This window comes from Diaporthe amygdali, assembly GCF_026229845.1.
Source record: "Diaporthe amygdali strain CAA958 chromosome Unknown NODE_8_length_1307975_cov_65_857355, whole genome shotgun sequence".
NCBI lineage: Eukaryota > Fungi > Ascomycota > Sordariomycetes > Diaporthales > Diaporthaceae > Diaporthe > Diaporthe amygdali.
The window spans coordinates 314,615-334,880 of NW_026517028.1; the positions used below are offsets into that span (position 1 = coordinate 314,615).

Sequence of the window (20,266 nt, forward strand, 5' to 3'; positions counted from 1 at the left end):
GACTGTCTGATTCATCAAATTTCCTTGTGTTCGGCGTCTTCGAAAACTTCTAGACAATGCTGAGATGCCGGACATCTCCCTAATACCGGTCTCCTTCTCAATAGGTTAGTCAGGCAGCCACCCTCTCCTTTGTCTCGCGTTGCCAAATTTCCCATCGCGCCACCACGTTGCGTGCCGGGCGGGTACTTGAAATCACGATCCCTACCCCTTTTGGATGTCGAGCGGTTACCAAGTTGCCTCTGTTGCCCGGCTCGTTCACTCCACGTTGCCTGGCGGTGGCGATGTTCCGGAGAAGGGATCTTGTCTCTCAGCTGTACCGTGTTTATTCTTTTATGCGTCCTCGACTAACATGCGGACTCTGTCGCCGGCGAGCAGATAGATGTTGTTTCCTAGGATGGCAGTCAGAAGGTCAAGGCTGCTGCTATGGGCCACCACGATACCACTCTTCGCGGCCACAGCAACCGAAACTGCGGCCGTGTCTTCCACGGGCGAGTTCGACCTTGGGTCCGACTTCACTGCATTCATACCATCCTGCGCCGTCTCGTGCTTTCAGTCTTTCCTTGAAGTCAACTTTGAGACCGACCTCTGCGGCTCATCACCAACATTACAATGTCTTTGTTCACATACTGGATCGACGGGATACACGATAGGAGAGGGTGCGGTTCAGTGTATTGTGGCTGAGAATTCTATTAGAGCCTGTGAGGGCATGAGTGCCGGGTGTAAGTTCACGCAAATTTAGTGTGATCTATGTCTTATACATGACGAGACTGACACTCTCAATAGCCGACACAGTCGCCAACGCATATGGAATGTGCGATAATCAACCCAACGCAGCACCGGCGACACACGCTACAATAATAGCGACACTGATCGTGCCCCCAACTGGCCCGGTCGTGGTGCCGAACCCATCAACAACGGCAACTGTGAGCTCAAACAGGAGCTCGACGACGAGCTACATGACGCCTTCCGTCACCGTGGCACCCACACTGTCGACAAGCTTCTTGACTAGCTCTAGCTCAAGCTTCAGCACAAGCACAAGCTCGTCCTCGTCTTCATCCTCGTCCGCGCCTACGAATGCTACGGCTGCACCAGAAACGAGTGGCACCAACACTGCGGCGCCGGCACGGAGCTTGAGCACAGCACAAATTGGAGGCATAGCAGGGGGAAGCGCCGCAGCAGTTCTACTTGCGGCGGTCGTTGGGCTCTTTTGTTTCATGCGCAGACGTCGGGGCAAAGCAGTCACTGGTTTCTATCAAATGAGGGACTCATGGAGCCCACGACGGAAAGACAGCCCGGAGATCTCGGCGCCGCAGTATCGGGAGCCCAAATCGATGTCTTTCACAAGGGCGCTGGCACAACGAGCGAACCGAGCCAGCGCTCGACCTGATACTATTGGCCTTGCGATATCTCCTGAGGGCAATGGCATGCAAGGAGCGGCAAGGCAGCCCGATGGGACAATGGTTGCTGCCAATCTACCACTTGCTCCGGCTGCCGTGGCGCAAAGGAGGTCGGCGTCACCACCACCTATTCCGGCCCTGTCACCTCTTCGGACTCAGGGTAACTTCAACTTCTTTTCTCCCCAACAGCAGTTCACAAATCAGCAGCAACAACAACCAGCAAGCGCAGCAAAACCAGCTCTGACCGTCGACATCCCGGCAGCAAAATCCCAGCCGGCCGCTCGCTCCAGCACAATGTCAAACAACCGCATGCCTTTCAGCGGTGGGCGTGATAGCGTCGTCACCGAGTTTGCGGAAGATGGAGAGACAAGCGCTGGGCTCGGGTCTGCACAAATATGGCGACCTCCAAACACCGACCCTCAGTCTGCGTCGACGTATTACGTTGCCGACAAATGGGGGAATTGGGTCCTGGGAGGTTCCGGCCCCGATGAACATATCGTCGAGTTGCCAACTCCCGTCTCCAAGACAATCGCGGAAAAGGACGCCGAGCAAGACCGAGCCGTTCAGGAGAGTAATGCAGTCAAGGCGGCGGTCAAGGACCTCTCGTCCCCAACTCTGGGTGCAACTGCACCTGCGGCGCTGAGACTCTCCAGAGCAGCTGGTGCGCCAGGCAAGCCGACAATCAGGCATGTTGCCCCTGAAAGTGGACGGTTGCCGATCAACACGAGGAGTTCGAGCGTGTATTCGAACTTCAGCATGAACTTCAGCCTTCCGCAGACTGTCCAGCCTGGGCCCAACAACCCCATGCCAACTTCTGCTGGATCGCGCAAGGAGCCGTCACCAACCCCAGAGTCATATTATGTGGGAGGTGGCGCCGGTGGCAAGCAGCAAGGAAGAGATCTCACTTCAAGACCGAGAAGAAGATCCAACAGTACTGGCGGTGGGACGAGGGATCGGACAAACACGATGATGTCGCAGGACTCCACGACGACAATCGCGTCTTCAGTAGGCAGCGAGGTCGGGGTGGACTCGTTCCCAGCACCATCTCGCCAGTCGGCAGCACCGGATCAGCAGGGCAGCCTGTCGCCCGTGGTCGAGTCACCTGGGAGGTCACCGGTTTCCTATCCCAAAATCCCCAGGCCGCGCAGCAACGTGCCTCTGAACAGGGTTGCGGATGCACCGGCCGCGAAGAAGCCCTTGCAGCACCCTGCCCTCCGGGTCGTCAACTCAACACCGAGCGACAGCCCAACCCTCGGCATCGTCGACTCGCAGAAGCCGGTGCAAGTGGGCCCCGTGGCCTCGGCGGCTCCCGCACAGGCGCGTGTGTCTTACTACAACCCGCCCAGGAGGAACCCGAATCCGAACAGGAACCCAGGCCAGGTCCGCTCCGGTTCGCCCGAGACACCAACAAGCCAGCAGCAGCAGCAGCAGCAGGTACCACAGCCCCTGGCGGTCCCGAGCAACAAGCGCGACACCACCAAGTCGCCGCCCCTGCAGACCTTCCAGCAGCACATCGACAACCGCTCGCAGCTCCCATCGCAGTCCCACTCGCGATACGGGCCCATGTCCGTGTACGACGCGTACTCGCGACCCGAGTCGAACCAGCCTGCGCAGCAGCAGCAACAGCGGCATTACCAGCAATACTATTACCCACAACAACAACAATACCAAAACGAGCCCGGCGGGCCCTACTCCTTCTCCCCCTCGCCAGCATCGGCCTCTGACTCACCCTCCATCTCAAACACAACCACCAAAACAGACAGCCAGTCCAGCCTGCTGGCGGCGAAGCGGCTCGGGGCAGAGCGCGCGGCAGCGCTGCAGATCGGCGGCGAGTCGGCCGAGGCCCGGCAGGCGCGGTGGAAGCGGCGGACGTCGAGCCTGGGCAAGGCGGGTGGTGGTGGTGCTGCTGCTCCGGACGGCGTCGGCGCCGCGGCATCGCTGCCGCCCAAGGGTGTCGTCTTCCGCCAGGCCGGCAGGGGCAGCGCCAGCACGAGGGAGAGCGACGTGCCGCTGCCTGCCACGCCTGGGTGGAAGCCGCAGCTCACGCCTAAGAGGAGGGGTGACGATTTATTCTTAAGCGTGCAGTAATGAGAGGTGTGGGTGCGCAAGGGATTGTAATACCATTTTTTCTTTTCTATTTGGGTCTGTTTCGTCTTTCTAAGATCTGTATTATGGCGTCGCGGGGTAACGAGTCTCTTCGGCTAGGAGTTTTGGGAGTTTTCTACAAGGGACAAAAAGAAGAACCTGACTTGGGTTGATTCCCGGCCTACACTAGGTGGTGTGGCTGGCCTGGCGTTGTGGTCTACACTCTTTTCTGTTTTTGGTCTTCCTTGATAGTCGACACATCTGAGATACCACACAGTTGCATTTTGATATGTTGCATCAGCTATACTTTTCCTATGGCTTTGGCCAGCCACTGCCGCACCCAGACTCTTGCGTGCAATGTCGTCCTTTGAATTGGATCTCAGGTGATGGTTTGCGCTGAACATCAGCTCGAGACCGTGGACAACCAGCCTCGCCGATCCCTGGAGGTCAGTGCCGGGTGTTAGAGGGCAGGAAGTGCATCTATTGTCAACGCGTAACCCATCCGGTTGAAGACGAGGGTGAAGCCATTCCACGGCCATCCGTCATACCTCTGAGAAGCAGCATTCAATCACGTCCGCACTGAAGGGTGTGGTCACCGAGGGCATAAATTCGCAACATGTCGCATGTATTGCAACCCAAGCCTGCTTGAGGCTACAATCACCAATTTGACGAGGAAGAGATTCATAGTGTACAAAGTCATGTATTTCAACCATTCAAGATGTGTCGTCGACATGGTGGAGATATATATCAATGCCAATTTTAATTAACTTCGGATACCTAGGTACGCCCAAAACTCCGACGTGTCAACGCATGCCTTGAGGAAAGAAAACGTTGTGGTACAGAATCAGTCGTCTGAAACATCAAAGCCATCCATGCCATTTCCCTCGCCGCAGAGTGATCTTGGGTAGCCCTCTGCGTAGTCACCAATCAAAAAAGTAATACGAATGAGAATGTGGTAATGACCAGGAGCCGTGAAGCCAGATAGCCATGGGATCGCGTGGAAGATAGGTACGAAGCAAGCAGGGCAACCTCTAGCAAACCAGGCCGATTACGGCGTGTATGTCGCAGAGCTCGAGCCAGCTACAGAGCGAGACGGCGCCCCAAGGAAATCCCTGACGCTCACCTGTCTACTAGGAGCAGTCGAGGCCGAGGAATCAGCAGGGCTGTCCGCCCGCTGCTTCCCTTTCCATGTCGATGACGTGGTATCAGTGGCAGGAGAAGCCGCAAGGAGAGGCCGGCAGATATCTGGTGGTACCTTGAGCCCGATCCCGCGAGCCGCCTAAGCCTCACCTGATCGCCCGAGGTCGCGCCCGCTGGCCATAGCCGCTGATGAGCCTGCCGGATGTTTTGATGATGGGACGTTGTTCCAGGAGAGGTAGGTGTGGTCACCAAGTTTCCTGCAAATGCCCGGTTAGCACATTATCCCGGATTATGTCACCTCCATCGGGATGTTGCATGGGCGTGAGAACTGACCTTGGTTTCAGCAAGTGCGTCACCGTAAAGACTGCGCCGAGCAGGATGCAAATTCCGCCTACGACCAAGTATGCGATACCTAGGAACGGATTCCTACCGCCCATAACAGTCCTGGTGCTGAGGACGATGGACTTGGTGCCCTTGTAAACATCCGCAGGGAACCCTGGTGATCCCAATCAGTTATCATACATTGAATCCTGCCTAGGAAAAGGGGCCACTCACAATGAAGGATGTCGACCTGGTACGTCCCTTTCGCCATCGCTTGCGTGTTGTTCCTCATGTACAGCTTGCTGAAGGTTGGCAGGCCGGCTGTACGCATCCAGACCATGAAGTGCTCATCGGTTCCGAGGTTCGGTGGGGGGTTGCTGGATGTGTACCCATTCGGATACCGCATCCTCCAGTTGAGTGGGACAGCGACTGAGTCCAGCGCGATGTCGGAGGAGATGTTCTTATACAGGTCCTTGTCGGAATCCCAGGCGATGCCCGTCTCGCTCATATTGTAAGGCGAGTTCTCGTCGCCTACCGAGTATGGGCTGTAGAAGGTGTCGTTGAAAATGGAATTGGCAATCAGCCCACAAGGATAGAAGGGCTTGTTGGTGCCGTCCTCCAGCTTAAGAGGCTCGCACGTCGAGCCGCTCACATCAGAGGCACTGACCGCTTTGCCGGCCAACTGATCATTATAAAAACTGTTGACATAGCGACGGTGGTTCTGGTAGAAGTTCGTGAGCTGGTAGTAGAATAGCACAGGCGGGCCCATGTCCTCAGGTATCGTGAACTGTATCATGCATTTTTGCGTCTGGTTGGTGACCCCGTCGAACGTGACATTAACAGTCTCCCGCTTCCACTGCGCCTGGACGTCGGTGTTGTTCTTGAACTGGGTGAAGACGTTGTCGGAAGGCACGGCGTCGAAGGTGTTGTTACTGGCGTCCTTGTAGCACGTCGTGTAGTCGATGGAGATTTCTTGGACCTGCGAGCTCGCATACAGGAGCAAACCCCCTATGGGCGCAAAGATGATACCGATGGAGAAGAAGAGGGGCAGAACGGTCTTTGGTGTGAGAATCGGTCTGGTCCATGGTCAGCGTTGTGTATTTCCATCTCGCAAAAGGTTCGTCGATCGTCGACGACTTACTGCCATGCCTTCAGCCGCTGCTGTCGAAACGCGGTGTCTATTGATTGATACAGCCATCAGCTACATGTTCCCGGCGATGCGCACATCATCCCAATGTCCCCTCTGATCCAAGAGAGTATCCAGCAGAGTGTGTTCCATCATTCCTCGAGGGCATGCGTGCTGATTGGTATTGCTGAGGCGGTGGCTGCTGGTGCGGATGTGGGCGCAGGCGCGGGTACGCCGGGTGGGACTCACTGGCTGGTCTGCGGCTCTTCTTCTTGTCGTTGGACTTGCTCCCGCTCCCGGAATCCTGGGATGCGATCGAGTCGGTATGGCCGACCCTCGGTGAATCGGCCATGTTGATGGTAGGCAATGTCGCTGGTGTCGGTGTGGGATGCTACTAGGGGCGGTCAAGTCGAATGCGATGTCATGGGCGTGGGCGTGGGCGTGGACAGGATAGACGGAGACGGATGCATCCACTCCTTGACGAGACGGCGCTGGAGAGGGTCCGAATTGCCCAGGGTGGTCTGGGACTCTGGGACAGAGAGGCAAAGACGCCGAGGCGAGCCTTCGCGTTTGCTGTAGTGCCGCTGGAGCGCAGCAGGATCCGAGCAGTCTAGCGTAAGATTGTGGCTTGGCTCTCTGTCTGTCGCAGTCCCAGCTGTGTAGTGCAGTGCCAAATGCCAGTCGCAAGCGGCTGCAGAGAGAGGCGCAGCCGTCTTGGAAGAGACATGCGAGTTCCCGAATGCCCAGTGCTCAGGGGCGCTTACATAACGGTCGGGTACTTCTGGCTGACCTTTGAGAGGGAGGCAGTACTTTGCTCGCTTTGCTGCGTGCGGCTGAGTGTGCAGTGCAGTGCAGTTAGATCTGCTGTAATACTGCAACGCACCTGCACACCGAGGCATGGAGCACTGCTACTACTACTGCAAGGCTGAGTCAAAAACAGGGTTCGACTTTGCTGAAGGCTGCTTGACGACCGATGTCTTGGGTAAGTTCGTTCACGCAGTTCGTAGCACTGCAATCCGGCCGAGGGAGCCGGATCCCCCGGTGCATTCACAAATGAGTTAAACACGGCACGGCACAGCACAGCACAGCACTGCACTGCATAGCATAGCACGAGAAACTCAAACTATGTTCGATCAGACTTCAGACTTTGTGGTCAACTCGATGCAACTCGATGGTGTCCACCAACGGGCCCGGAAGTCGTGGCCGACGGCAACTTGTCCAAGGGTCAACTCGTGAAGCTTTTGCCACCCTACCTCTGGCCTATCTTGTCTTGCACGTCAGCCAATCTCAGCCGCGCCTCCGAGTCAGCATCAGTAGTCATCGTCACTTTTTGCAGTCCAGATGTTGCTACTACGGACGGCACAGCTCCTTCAAGAGCACAAGGTTACGATGTGTCTGATGTGTGTCTTTGTCAGGACAACACACTCGTTTGCGACGACAGGCTCGTGGCAGCCAAACAGCCAGAGCCCCGGTCCCGGGCCCTCCGGACAACAGTCTCCCCGTCAAGGAGCCTGACTGTAGTGATTGGAGTGATCCAAGTCACATTCGGCAATATGACGGAAGCCGACGTCCAGTCGACAAGCCTCTCCCGCTCGTCCAGAAAAGGAAGAATGGTAGGGAAAATCTGAAAAAATTAAAAAATCAATCTGAGAGTGCCCCGAAGAGGCGGTCATTGCGACGACAGGCATAAAGGAGGCGGCGAAGAGTGAGTGGACCTCCAACGTCAGAAATCAGCTGGCCGCGCTATCAGTAACGCAATAGACAGGTATGTACCTACCCACTGTATCTACATGTACCACGTTTTTTTTTTCTGCACGTACCTCCGGCAAAGTATAATAATGTCTGGATCTGTGTGTGATGCAGGAGGCGCAGAGAGCAGCGCTGACCTCTGATGGTCACAACAGTAATAATAATAATAACCACGAGGATACGAATGAATGGTATGGGGAAAAGCGGACGAACCGCGGTCGGGGATTAAATGGTGCCATGACATGGGCACGATGTGGGTGGTAATAAGTTGGGACGGGATGTCTGAAGCTGAAAGATTTGATTGCTGGGCTGTTGGAGGTCCACGGGTTCGGGGGCGAGCTGCAACAGAAGCCTGAGAGAAGCTCGAGAAGCTCGAGAAAAGCACCAGACCCCGTCGCCTGGGCGGGAGCTTGGGGCCCTCGGGCAAGGGCGAGCAAGGGCAGGACTGGGCAGGGCTTGCTGGGCTTTGCTGGGCTGGGGCTGGCAGGGCGGCAGCATGGCAAGCAGGGCAGGCAGGCGAGCCAGGCCGAGGGCGGGCCCCCCAGTCACACTGTCGCACAGGGCCACCCTCTGATCAGTGCCCCCGTCTTCTAGAAGGCTTCCAAGGGTTCGATTCGATGACGGGAAGGGCGAAAGAGGGGCAGCGCTAGGCCAGACAGCTGCGGAAGGTGCGTACGGTGGCCCCTGCTCGCCCGCGGATGGCAGGAGGCCAAGCCCGGCAGCCGGCTTTCATGTGCCCTTTCTGGCCTACGTTTTGGGGGACCCTGGGCTCCTGCTCCCTTGAATCAAGTCGCTGTCTAACTGCGACAGCCTGTGAGAAGGTGTGGAAAAGGTTAGCAGCTGATGCTGTGGTACCTCGTCGGTACCAGGCAGGACGGCCATGCCAGGTGACATCTTGCTCTGCTCTTGCTCTCTTTTCTCCCCCCCACTTGATTGCCCTGCCCTGCCAAACTCGGGCAGAGCGAGCCAAAGCTCCCTCGTCAGTTCCACGCTCAATCTCCTGGCAGTCATTTGAATCTAATTGCGACTGCTCTGCTCTGCGTGCCAGTGAGGTGTGAGCCATTCACCATTGGACCTGCCTGGGCCAGCTGCTCTCCGTCTTGCTCTGCTCTGCTTCGTTCTGCCCTGCCCTGCCCTGCCTGGCCTTGCCTTGCCTTGCCTTGCCTCGCTTCACCGACCTCGTCTCGACTCTATTCTATTTCGAACCAGAGCTGGGCACGCACCCCTAGTTTCCGGCCTCCAGTCTCCAGTCTCCAGTCTCAGACTCCAGTCTCCTCCTCCCTGGGTCAGAACTGTACCCATTCTTTCCTGCCTTTGACCTCCAGTCCACCCACCTGCTAGCTAGCTCAGCCGGCTCCCGACGTCAAAGCTGCTCCAGCTCAGATCTGCTCTGCTCTGCTCTGCATTGCTCTGGCTCCCCAGCCCAACAACCTCCAGCCCTATCCCACCCCCTTCGCTCCACCATTCTTTCCGCCACGGCACTCTGTCTTCTTCCGAATAGCTTCTGGTCCTCCAATTCCCGTCTCGATCAGCGCATTCAGGCCTTGTCAATCATCCCACTCCAATCATCACGGTGTCTCCGATATTGCCTATAACACTCGGTTATTGGTATTGACGACGCCTGTTCTCGACTTGACCTGGCCTTGCCTAAACCGATCCCGACCCCGACTCAGACCCCGACCCAACCTCGCGCACCGTCGCCTCCTCCCTTTTAAGCTCGACCTCTGCTGCCTCGGTCACCAACTGTCGTGCTGCCGCCGCTCCTCTTTTCGCTATCGATACTCGGATTGTGTCTTTTTTTTCTTCTCCCGCCTTCGCTTGTTCCAATTGCAATATCCATTTCCTCCAGTAAGTCTTGCGACAGCTCAGCCTCCCGTCCTCGATCAGCTGCAACTTCACTGAGCCCTTAACCGACACGGGTCTCCCTTGACGCCACTCCTGCACACTGACTTGCGCGCCATGCCATCACGTTACGCTTTGACACATGCGGCTTGCATGCAAGAAACCTACCTGTCGGTTCTCGCAGCTGCAATGCCTCCAGCTTCTTTGACAGTCAGGGGGATGGGCTCTTTGAGCTGCCGCTGACCCCTCCCCTGCTCCAGCCCATCATGTCTCATGCCCCTTGCACGCTTCCGCCTCACAACCTCCCACTACATGTTTGCTCTTCGGCACACTCGTGTGCCTGGACATGCAGCTTGTCGATGCTAACGTGTCAAAGCAGCCTTGTCGCAAAGGAGACGCCACAGACTCCACTCAAGCAGTTGAAAGGTACGGACAACAAGACCCTTCCTTGTCCAGCCAGCCCGGTCCATGCCCAATATAACGCTCCCATTCCCCTGGTCCGCGGCTCGACACGCCAACCCACACACGCTCCTTTCAGAACTAAGCGCGCTCATCTGTTTTGGAAAAGTTCTTTCCTTCTGATTTGCTTGTGTTTCGCAGCCTGCCTTTTGTCGTTCGCAAGCAACATGAGTCTCCCAGTGGCTTACACGAACGAGATACAGGATTTGAACAGCCAAGTGCTTCGATCCAAACCAACAGACATCCTGCAGTTCTGCTGTGATCATTTTGCCAGTCGACTGGCCTCGGAACGAAAGAAGAAGCTCCGCGAAGATACCCCCAACAAACGCCCAAAAACAGACAAAGTTCGGCCTCCCGCCATGTCGAGCAGCTTTACCAGCCCCTTCGGGGCCCACACAAACCCCTTCGGTTCCAACGAGGCCAGCATGATGCAGAGGGTCATGGAGGAGGAGGAGGAGAATGACACGGTCACCTCACCAACGACCGGTAGCTTCAACTTCAACTCCGGCTCTGTGTTCAGCGGCCCCTTTGGTGGCGATGGCAGCTCTGATTCCCAATCCGCGCTGCGAAGCCCACCCAACCCCGAGAACTTCCCGGCCCAATACAATTTTGGCCGACGAACCTCGGTTTCTGCCGAATCCCTCAAGCCTGTCGCGGACAACAACGACAACTGGCAGCCACCCGTGTATCACAAGTCCGAAGAACAGCAGACTAGGCTCACGAATTCGATTGCCAACAACTTTCTGTTCAGCAAAATGGACGATGAACAAAAGGCCCAGGTTCTTGCAGCGATGCAAGAGAAGCCCATCCCGGCAAAGGATATCAAAGTACGTCCGAGAGGTTGTTGACTGATTTGCGCAGCTCAAGGCGATGATTGATTGACCGCAATTCTAGGTTATCACGCAGGGTGACGCTGGTGACTACTTCTATGTCGTCGAGAAGGGGAACTTTAACGTTTTTGTCAACTCGTCTGGAACTCAGCAACCCGGCCCCGACGGTCTTGGGCAGCAGGTCGGCAGCATCGGGGAAGGGGGCTCCTTTGGCGAGCTTGCCCTCATGTACAATGCGCCCCGTGCTGCTACTATAATCTCAGCCGAGCCACAAAGCACGCTCTGGGCCCTAGACCGACTGACCTTCCGCCGGATCCTCATGGAGTCAACATTCCAGCGACGGCGCATGTATGAGAGCTTCCTAGAGGAGGTGCCTCTGCTCAAGACGCTCACATCATACGAACGATCCAAGATTGCCGATGCCCTAGAAACACAGAAGTACCCACCGGGTACCCCCATCATCAAGGAGGGCGACCCAGGCTACGATTTCTACCTCCTCGAGAGCGGTGAATGCGATGCATACAAGGAAGGTGTCCACAAGGAACGGATCAACCTCAGGCACTACGAAAAGGGCGACTTCTTTGGTGAGCTGGCGTTGCTCAACGACGCGCCTCGGGCGGCCACCGTGATCAGCGTGACGGAAGTCAAGGTTGCCAAGCTTGGCAAGAATGCCTTCAACCGCCTGCTAGGGCCGGTTGAGAGTATCATGAGAAGAACAAAGTACGAAGATGTCAAGTCCGGTGTTGAGGATGTGGACCCACTCCAGTCGGCGTAGCGCTGCTGCGGCCTTTTTTCCTGGACCTGGAATCCGGACACGGACAAGATCACTAACATGGCCTGATTCACGACAGATCTGGAAGCATGTCCCGACCCAACTCCCGAAGAAACACGACGGAATGCGGCCTTTCGCGCGGAACCCCGAGGATGAGGGCCTGGACGACGGACGGACAGCTGGTGGAGGCTTGAACGACGGTACGGTATGTATGGACGCAACGCAAGGGCAGGCGGAGGCTTGAATAGGAGGGGGGGGAAGGGGGATGGGATGTGGAACGGACCACATTGGGTGCTGGAGTTCGGCTACAACGGCGTTTTTGCGGGTGACGGCATCATCGACTGGCAGACAAGAACACTTTACCTCTTCCTTCGCTAGCCTTTTGTGTAGGAGATTATTGTTTTGTTTCGGAACATCAGATACCTATGGAACAGAAAAAAGACGAGTGTGGCGGCGGGGCGCTGCTCCGGAATCACAACACCTTCCTTAATACCACTATAAATCACATCGATGACTCCTGAACAAGTGAGGCGTGAAGTTTTATGTATGATAGTGACTATGCCGCCACTGCACGGGTCGTGCTTTGCAAGATTGACTTGCAAAAGAATTACATGTGGAGCACGTCACGACTTACGTGGTCTGCTGCAGACGCTGGTGGCTGGCAATTCATCCTCTTCCTCCGTATCATCGTCTTATGGCAGAGGCGATTCCAAGCATGAGTGTGTCCAAAATTCCAAACATCCAAGAGCACAGGCGATGCCGCTCATATGCTCCCAGTTGATAGGTTACCCCTCAAGCAGTATCTCATGCCCGAAGTGCAGAGAAGGGGTGCAGATGTATTGGTATGCCGCACATTGGACAGACTCAGACCAGCCACCCTTTCCACTGATTTCGAATTCCCATCTAATATCCCCGATACAAACCACAAGTCCCCCACCTCAGGCCTGCGCCTGCGACCCCTCCTCCTCCTCCCGGGCCCTCTGCCTCCTCACGGCATCGACCTCCCTCCGCAGGCCCTCGGCGGCGACCTCAGCCTCGAGCACGCGGCCCACGCCCTTGCGCCAGGCCTCGTCCAGGCCGGCGATCTCGCCGCCGGCGTCGCGCTGCAGCCGCTGGCGGCGCACGGTGACGAGGTCGACGGCGCGGCGCGCGGCGGCCACCTCGCGCTCCAGCGCCCGCAGCTCCCCCTCCAGCTGCCAGTTGCCCACCAGCCACGCGTTCTTGCCGTGGCTGTCCAGCAGCGCCAGGTGCTGCCGCCGCGCGGACAGGTACGTCGCCGCCGCGTAGGCCTGCCGCAGCGCCGGCTCGAGGTCCGCCCTCGTCACGGCGGACTGGTCCTCGGGCAGGTCTGGCAGCTCGTACCGCGACAGGTCGATCGCTTCCAGGGGTGTTGGTTTTGACGGGTCCGCGCTGCTCGCTATGCGGTCCAGCTCGGCTTGGAACAGCGGCGTGAAGGTCGGCTCCAGGGGAGGCGGGAGCAGGGCGTGGTGTGGGTCGTCTGGCACGGTGGCGCGCTCGGCGGTGATGAGGGCTTCTGCGGCTTCGCGTTCGGACTGTGTGGGCTCTTTGTCGACGTCTGGAGGTGCAAGAGTTGTTTAGTGTCTTGATCTTTGGGGGTGGTCTTGCTGTGCTTATGATTTTGGGCTGCGCGAAGGACGGGCTTGCTTACATGGGAGTGACTCGTGGACTGTGGTTATTGAGGGCATGATGGGCGGCGGGGTCTTGAGATGTGCCCTAGGTGGGAGCGATGGATTGCTGCAGTCACCAGGTGCCCTCGGTGTCTTCGACTGGGCTGTCGCGAGGCTGTCACGGCTCTGGGGTGGTTGTCTAGTGGTGGAGCCGCAAGGCTGAAGGATGGATGGATGCAGCCGTGGATGGCTGGAGGCTCTTTTGCAAGCCCATGTCAATTGGAAATTCGATGCACCCCGAAAGTTCAACCCTGCAGGGCGCCAGTCGACCCCTGCAACGGCCCGCTGTCAGGGGCATTTATTACTTCAAGACAACCCCTGTCATTCAAGGCTTCTACCAGCTATCAGCACGACACCCCCGAGCTCAAGCAATGCGTTTAGTCCAGCTGACTGAGGGTTCTCGTTGGCCAGAACCTTACGATGCAAGAAGAAGCCGCATTTGAGGTGAGTTGTGTTCGAGTGCGGTGCTGCCCAGACGCCTGGTTACATAAGCCGTCCAAACGTACTTTCTCCATGTCCATACTGATCTAGCATGAGTCTACACTCTTACTCAATGGTGTATGTTTAAAAGTATTGAGATGAATGAGCAATTTTCACTTGTCGTTTCAAAGCTCTACTTTGTGGAACACCTCTCTAATCCACATATGAACACATCTGCTGGGTGACTTTCTCAATCCATCTAGCTAGTGGTCTTCTACTATGAAATGAGCCTTTCTCTTTCCGGGAAAGACAATATTGCCTTCTTAATGAAACGCTTCGATTTTATTTCATTTTATTTTATTTTATTTTTAAAAAAAGCCCATGTCAGTTAGGGACTTTCAAAAGGACGTGAGTTGAAATCGTCAGGATCTTTCCTTGTATGCATCAGTCGGCATCTCACCTCAGCTGCGATTGATCGGTTCCCTTGCTTCCTCTTGGGCATTTCGCATCAGTACGTCTGATTATCCTTGATTCAGAGCAACGATAGTCGAAGTTTACATTGGACTAAGTCACTGTGGTTAAACACAAGTGACACACAGCAGGTCGTGATACCCCGAGTCAAAATTATTAACGTCCAGCCTGCCGATCAATCAATAGCACAGCAATTTCGTTATGAGACACATGACAGCTGTACAGTTGTTTGTGTTCTCCTCACGGTGTACCTGCCCCTGCTCTCACTGGGTATTCTACCTATTTTTCAGCCAGTCACTCGACACAGTCCATGGGAAAACGTTGATACATCGACGATGTCAGGAACAAGGTTCAGTAATTGCCCACTTCCGGAGTGTTCTGGACTCAGCTAGCCTTTATTTGAAGTTCAAGCCATCAAACTAAATCCGAGTTGTTATAGTCGCTCAGCTTCATTCTATAAAAATGCTCCCTACCTCCGTGCGAATGGGTAGGCGTGCGTTTTGCGCAGGCCTGGAGCTGATGACTTGTCTTCTTGGGGCCTTGGGTTGGATGACGGGTGATTGGAGTCAAGCACTATGAAATTTATCTTTGATTAAGGTTTTAAAAATATCTAAATACAATGATATTCTGACTTCATTAAGAAATCGCTATCTTGGAATGTCCATATATGTGCCTCAGTGAGAATTTGTTTACCTCGCGTCAATACGAGCTTAAGCTCGGTCGTCTGCTTCGTGGTCACAGTATTCATGTAGAATGAGTAGATTAAGTAGAATAAACAGGAGAAATAAAAAAAAAAGAACAATCCCCCAAGGGTAATCAACTCTAAGGAGTTCTATTTTAGGATAGTAAACCGTAGGATATAACCTCCTGTGGGATAATGCTATATGGGATGACCCTAGGATCAATCCCTACTAGATAAACTTCTAAAAGAAAAGTAAGTGAGCCACAAGGGACTCCACAAAGATGTGTTGCAAATTTTGAGAATGCGACAGTGTTGTTCAAATATTATATGTGGTATTTGTCGCACTAGCAGCACGCTTGACTATGAGAATGCCCGTGACTTCAGAAAGCCCAGGTTCCACGATCCAAAGATACTCAAAGCAGGACGTAAGGTTGATACAGGGACAGAGCGTAGCAGGCTTACAGTAAAGGATTGACAGAAGTTTCAGCATGTCGATCAAGTGCATTAGAGTGGCTCCTATTACACGCGTTTCCTCCAGTCGTGAAGCAGGTCCCGCTCAAGCCCATACATGTTGAGCGTCTCTCTGGGAGCCTTGAGCTTGTCGAACTGCCACAGCACTTTCGATATAAACAGCCTTGCCTCTGTCCAGCCGAGCTCTCGGCCTATGCATGCACGCGGCCCAAGGCTGAATGCATACATTTCTTTGCGGGCGTCATTGGCGAAGACGTCGTCATATAGAGGGTACGACGACGGCAGGTACCACTCCGGCCGGAAGCACATTGGGTCATGAAAATAACGGGGACTTCGGCTGAGAGCAAAGGTGCAGGTCTGGACGGTCACCTCGTGAGGCAGGGCGTTTTGTTAGACTCGAGGACGGAAGGCAGGTAAGTATAGAGCATACATACCCCTTTAGGAATGTAATTGCCGTCAACCACTGCGCCAGGACTGTATCGCGGAAAGCCCGTAGAGTTGGTGGAAACCAACCGGAGAGTCTCATCCAGACAAGCTGTGAGGTATTGTAGGTGCGCGGTGTTCTGGATCACAGGTGCCTATACTGCGTGCTGAGGTCGTGCACCTGGGTCTTGTGATTAGGAAAACCTAATAGGTTCAGGATATTGGGCTCTCAAATTTCAAATGAAATAATGAAGAAAACACTCATTTGACGTCTGTGTCCTGCACTGTCCTCAGCATTGATGATCTGGCAAATAAGCTTGGTGCCAAATATGTAGCTACCAATAACCAACAGATCTCTGGCATCCAATTCTTCCAACCGTACCTGAAGCAGTGGTGCTACTTTGCGGTCGTACGGCGTGGGTTGAAGTCGGTGGGGGACCTCTGGAGATGGCAGCAAGCGCGTTGAGGGAGCTATCCTACGGCGCAGCAAGCCAACAGGCCCTGGCCGTGAAGGATGCAGCTGGCGTTGGTTGGCAATCGCCAGGATGGTCGCGCCCGTCTTTTCCGATCGCAATGCATCGTCAGTCTCAACGAGTCCCCAAATTGAATACCAGGTTACTGGTGCCGGGTCCAACTGTAAGGCTGCCGCACAGCGGAACGAGGCAGTCCCACCACATCCGTCTGCCACCACATCCGTCCCTTTCTCTGCTTGCGTATCATTGAGAGCAGTGGGTGTATGGCGTACGGGGAAATCTTGGACCAACGAAGTAACATTTACTGTCGTCTACTACTAATGTGTTAAAAGATTAAGGGCCTCCTCACTGAAGCTGCTTGAACGGCAGGTCGACGTGAAGGAGGCGATTGTAGGATAGTAATTGCAGAAAGGCAGGGAGCTGACGGACACCTACATAGGTAGATTGCATGCAGTAGCTCCCTGTGGCTTCGTGCCGCCAGGGCCCTGTCCCAGGAGCTTGTCGAGTGCCCGCATGAGCCTGCCGTCGAATCGGGGCGTTTCCAAGTGCCCGAAACGGGCATGGATACTTGATGCTTCTATCTCTGTGCTGCTGTAGCTATGACCGCATACTGTGTACCCCTGTCAGTCCGTCCGAAGGTGCCGTCACGAGCAACAGCCTAAAGCATCTTTGTGTTTGTGATCGTCAACGTCCTCACATCGGTCGCCACTTCTCTTCACTTGCTCGCTTTTCTTCGAAGCACCTCCTTTACGGCTTCAGCCCAAGATTTTCGCCGTGTCTGATCATGTTGGACGCGTAGAGAGACACACAGAGCGAGAGTATGGACGAGCACAAGTCACTGGTGGGCCTGGGCCCACAGCAGCATCCTGTTACACATGACGACAACGAGGCTGGTCCTCGTCCTCTACCAACTCGCAGGAGAGTAAAGTCATGGCTCCCTTTGGCGATTCTCATCTCCCTCGCACTATATCTCATTCATTCGTCAGTATCATGGTCCGACAGACGTGTCCTTGATTGGTTCACAGATGATGCGCCGCCCGCCACCACCTCCCACCAGGGAGACAAATATCTCTTGGGCGTGGGGAAGGCCGATATCACTGGCCCGGTTGTCGAGGTCAACTTGATGGGCTACGCAGATCCAAAGCAGCTTGGAACCGGCCTGCGCCAACGACTGTACTCCCGCGCCTTCATCGTAGGGAATACGGAGAATCCTACAGACCGATTCGTCTACTTGGTGCTGGACATCCAGTCAGGAGACACTGCTGTGAGATATGGCATTCTGTCTGGACTCAAAGACCTTGGCCCCGAGTATGCAGTCTATCAGAATCACAACATCGCTGTCACAGGCACACATTCACATTCCGGGCCTGCCGGCTGGCTGAATTACCTCTTACCTCAGATCACCAGCAAGGGCTTTGACCACCAGGGCTATCGAGCTATAGTCGATGGCGCCATACTATCCATCGTCAGGGCTCATGAGTCTCTTGAACCCGGCTATCTCAGCATTGGTTCCACCAAAGTCGAGGGCGCCAACATCAACAGGAGCCTGTTCGCCTATCTGGCCAATGCGGAGGAGGAACGCTCCAAGTACAACATCAGCAGCGAAGACGACGGTTCTGTTGAGAAGGACCTCAGCCTTCTCAAATTTCAACGAGCGTCCGACGGCAAAAACATCGGTATCCTGACTTGGTTCCCGACCCACGGCACGTCCATGTATGGCAACAACACTTTAATTACGGGCGACAATAAAGGAGTAGCCGCCTACCTGTTCGAAAAGAGTGTCTCAAAAGAGCCCTCTGCTGCGGAGAACTTCGTCGCCGGCTTTTCGCAGGCAGACGTCGGCGACACCAGCCCTAATGTGCTGGGCGCTTACTGCGAGGACGGCTCTGGGGAAATGTGCAGCTTCGAGAACAGCACGTGCCCCAGCGATGGACGGAGCCAAAAGTGCCACGCGCGTGGCCCGTTCTATACGGCGGATGACACCGGCACGTCGTCTTGTTTCGAGATCGGCCGGCGCCAGTTCGCACCAGCCAAAGCTCTATACGACGAGCTCAATGCGAACCCTGTCCCCATCAAAGGGCCCTGGGTCAAGTCCTTCCACACCTTCCACAATATGTCAAACTTCACTTTTCACCTGCCCAATGGATCAGTGGTCTCGACCTGCCCCGCGGCGCTGGGCTGGTCCTTCGCAGCAGGCACATCAGACGGACCCGGGGCCTTCGATTTCACACAACACGACGGCGACCCGTCCAACACATCCCCAGTGTGGCGCGTGGTATCTGGTGCCCTGAAGGAACCCACAGACGAGCAGCGCGCATGCCAAGGCGTCAAGCCGATCCTCCTCGACGTCGGCGAGGTGGACAAACCATACGCCTGGACCCCCAACATCGTCGACGTCCAGGTCTTCCGCGTAGGCCAGCTGCTCGTCATCGTCAGCCCGGGCGAGGCGACCACCATGGCCGGGCGGCGGTGGAAGGAATCCGTCAGGGCAGAGAGCATCGCGCTGTTCGACGACGGCGCCCGCCGCAACTCGGGCCCAAGCCCGGTCGTGGTGCTTGGTGGCCCGGCAAACAGCTACACGCACTACATCGCCACGGAGGAGGAGTACTCGGTTCAACGATACGAGGGCGCCTCGACGCTGTACGGGCCGCACACGCTCGCGGCGTACGTCAACGTCACGCTGTCCCACCTGCCGCTGCTCGACGCCCGCGCCGCCAGCCCCCCGCCGCCGCAGCCCGGCTCCCTGTTCCCGCCCGACAACACGAACCGCTCGCTCAGCTTCATCACCGGCGTCGTGCGCGACGGGACGCCGCTGGGCCGTGCGTTCGGCGACGTCAAGCAGGACGTGCGCCGCCTCTACCGCGCGGGAAGCCCCGTTACGGCCGTCTTTGTCGGCGCGAACCCACGCAACAACCTGCGTCTGGGCCGCACGTACGCCGCCGTCGAGAAGCTGCAGGTCGTGACCGGCGGCGGCAACAGCGGGGACGCGGCCAAGGAGCAGCGTGAGGAGCTCTGGCGGACGGTCCGGGACGACAGCGACTGGGCGCTGGTCTTCCGGTGGCGGCGGACCAGCGAGGTGCTCGCCACGAGCGAGGTTGAGATCACGTGGGAGACGGACAGGGAGGCCGACGGGGATTTGGAGCCGGGGGTCTACCGGATCCGGTACTACGGGGACTGGAAGAGCCTTGGGGGCACCATCACCGAGTTCGAGGGCGTCACGGGTGCTTTCACGCTGGTGTGAAGAGAATCACAGTGATGGTAATGATGATGATAAATGATACGGGCCGGGCGCATCTGGTGGGGGATTTCATAGGTCGGATGGGCGGGTCAGGGCGTTTTCAATATGGACTGGTGAAGGGGAGCTGGTTCTGGTGACAAATACCAATGATGATTACAGGATGGATTGTCGTGTTCTGCGGAGTCAAGACTGATAGATAGATGCATACTCCGCTGGATTTCCAATACTAGCTGCTGATTTCCCCAGCTTGCCCCGCCACTACTGCATTACGAAATTGGAACGATGGTTGAGGTCTGTCGGTCATGCTCGCTCAAGGAACAGTCAATCCATAGCCCAGCATTTGGCAGAACTACTGGGCGTAGGAAGCAGCATTGGGGTGAGGTGTATATGATGGAGGCTTCTCGCCACGCAAGAATCATGGTTCAATCACTAACGCACGTCTTCTTAGACCATCTGATATTCACAGCTGTGCGATGGAAGCAGATTATCAATCTCGATTTTGGGATGAATGATACGACTATCTGTGCTTTTTGTGCTTTTTGTGCTCCATGTGTTTGGGCCCCTCCCAGCCGCCAAAACAAGAAAAGATGCCAAAATCATGGGGTTGACGGGGGGCTAGTGGTGTACATACTCCATACAAAATGCCAGTGCTATGCAGCAAATGAAAATCACCAAGCAC

At 55.8% G+C, this 20,266-nt stretch overlaps 5 protein-coding genes across 5 annotated transcripts; 3 read left to right on the top strand and 2 right to left on the bottom strand.

Moving 5' to 3' along the window:
• Positions 1 to 214: 214 nt before the first annotated feature.
• On the top strand, positions 215 to 3,485 carry J7T55_013326 (uncharacterized protein; the record flags this gene model as incomplete). The annotated part of the gene is made up of 3 exons (XM_053141111.1): positions 215 to 302; positions 459 to 719; positions 784 to 3,485. 3 exons carry the CDS (start codon positions 215 to 217, stop codon positions 3,483 to 3,485), a joined length of 3,051 nt encoding a protein of 1,016 aa, XP_052995669.1.
• A 1,045-nt stretch (positions 3,486 to 4,530) lies between these two features.
• On the bottom strand, positions 4,531 to 6,421 carry J7T55_013327 (cdc50 family protein; the record flags this gene model as incomplete). The annotated part of the gene is made up of 6 exons (XM_053141112.1): positions 4,531 to 4,664; positions 4,773 to 4,879; positions 4,956 to 5,118; positions 5,178 to 6,019; positions 6,085 to 6,121; positions 6,319 to 6,421. The coding sequence occupies 6 exons, from the start codon at positions 6,419 to 6,421 to the stop codon at positions 4,531 to 4,533; spliced, it is 1,386 nt and encodes a 461-aa protein (XP_052995670.1).
• A 3,865-nt stretch (positions 6,422 to 10,286) lies between these two features.
• J7T55_013328 (camp-dependent protein kinase regulatory subunit) lies at positions 10,287 to 12,099 on the top strand (the record flags this gene model as incomplete). The annotated part of the gene is made up of 4 exons (XM_053141113.1): positions 10,287 to 10,946; positions 11,014 to 11,700; positions 11,801 to 11,926; positions 12,022 to 12,099. 4 exons carry the CDS (start codon positions 10,287 to 10,289, stop codon positions 12,097 to 12,099), a joined length of 1,551 nt encoding a protein of 516 aa, XP_052995671.1.
• Positions 12,100 to 12,659: 560 nt separating this feature from the next.
• Positions 12,660 to 13,427, bottom strand: J7T55_013329 (bcas2 family protein; the record flags this gene model as incomplete). Its single annotated transcript, XM_053141114.1, has 2 exons — positions 12,660 to 13,297; positions 13,391 to 13,427. The coding sequence occupies 2 exons, from the start codon at positions 13,425 to 13,427 to the stop codon at positions 12,660 to 12,662; spliced, it is 675 nt and encodes a 224-aa protein (XP_052995672.1).
• A 3,742-nt stretch (positions 13,428 to 17,169) lies between these two features.
• On the top strand, positions 17,170 to 19,590 carry J7T55_013330 (neutral ceramidase; the record flags this gene model as incomplete). Its single annotated transcript, XM_053141115.1, has 1 exon — positions 17,170 to 19,590. One exon carries the CDS (start codon positions 17,170 to 17,172, stop codon positions 19,588 to 19,590), a length of 2,421 nt encoding a protein of 806 aa, XP_052995673.1.
• Positions 19,591 to 20,266: the final 676 nt, after the last annotated feature.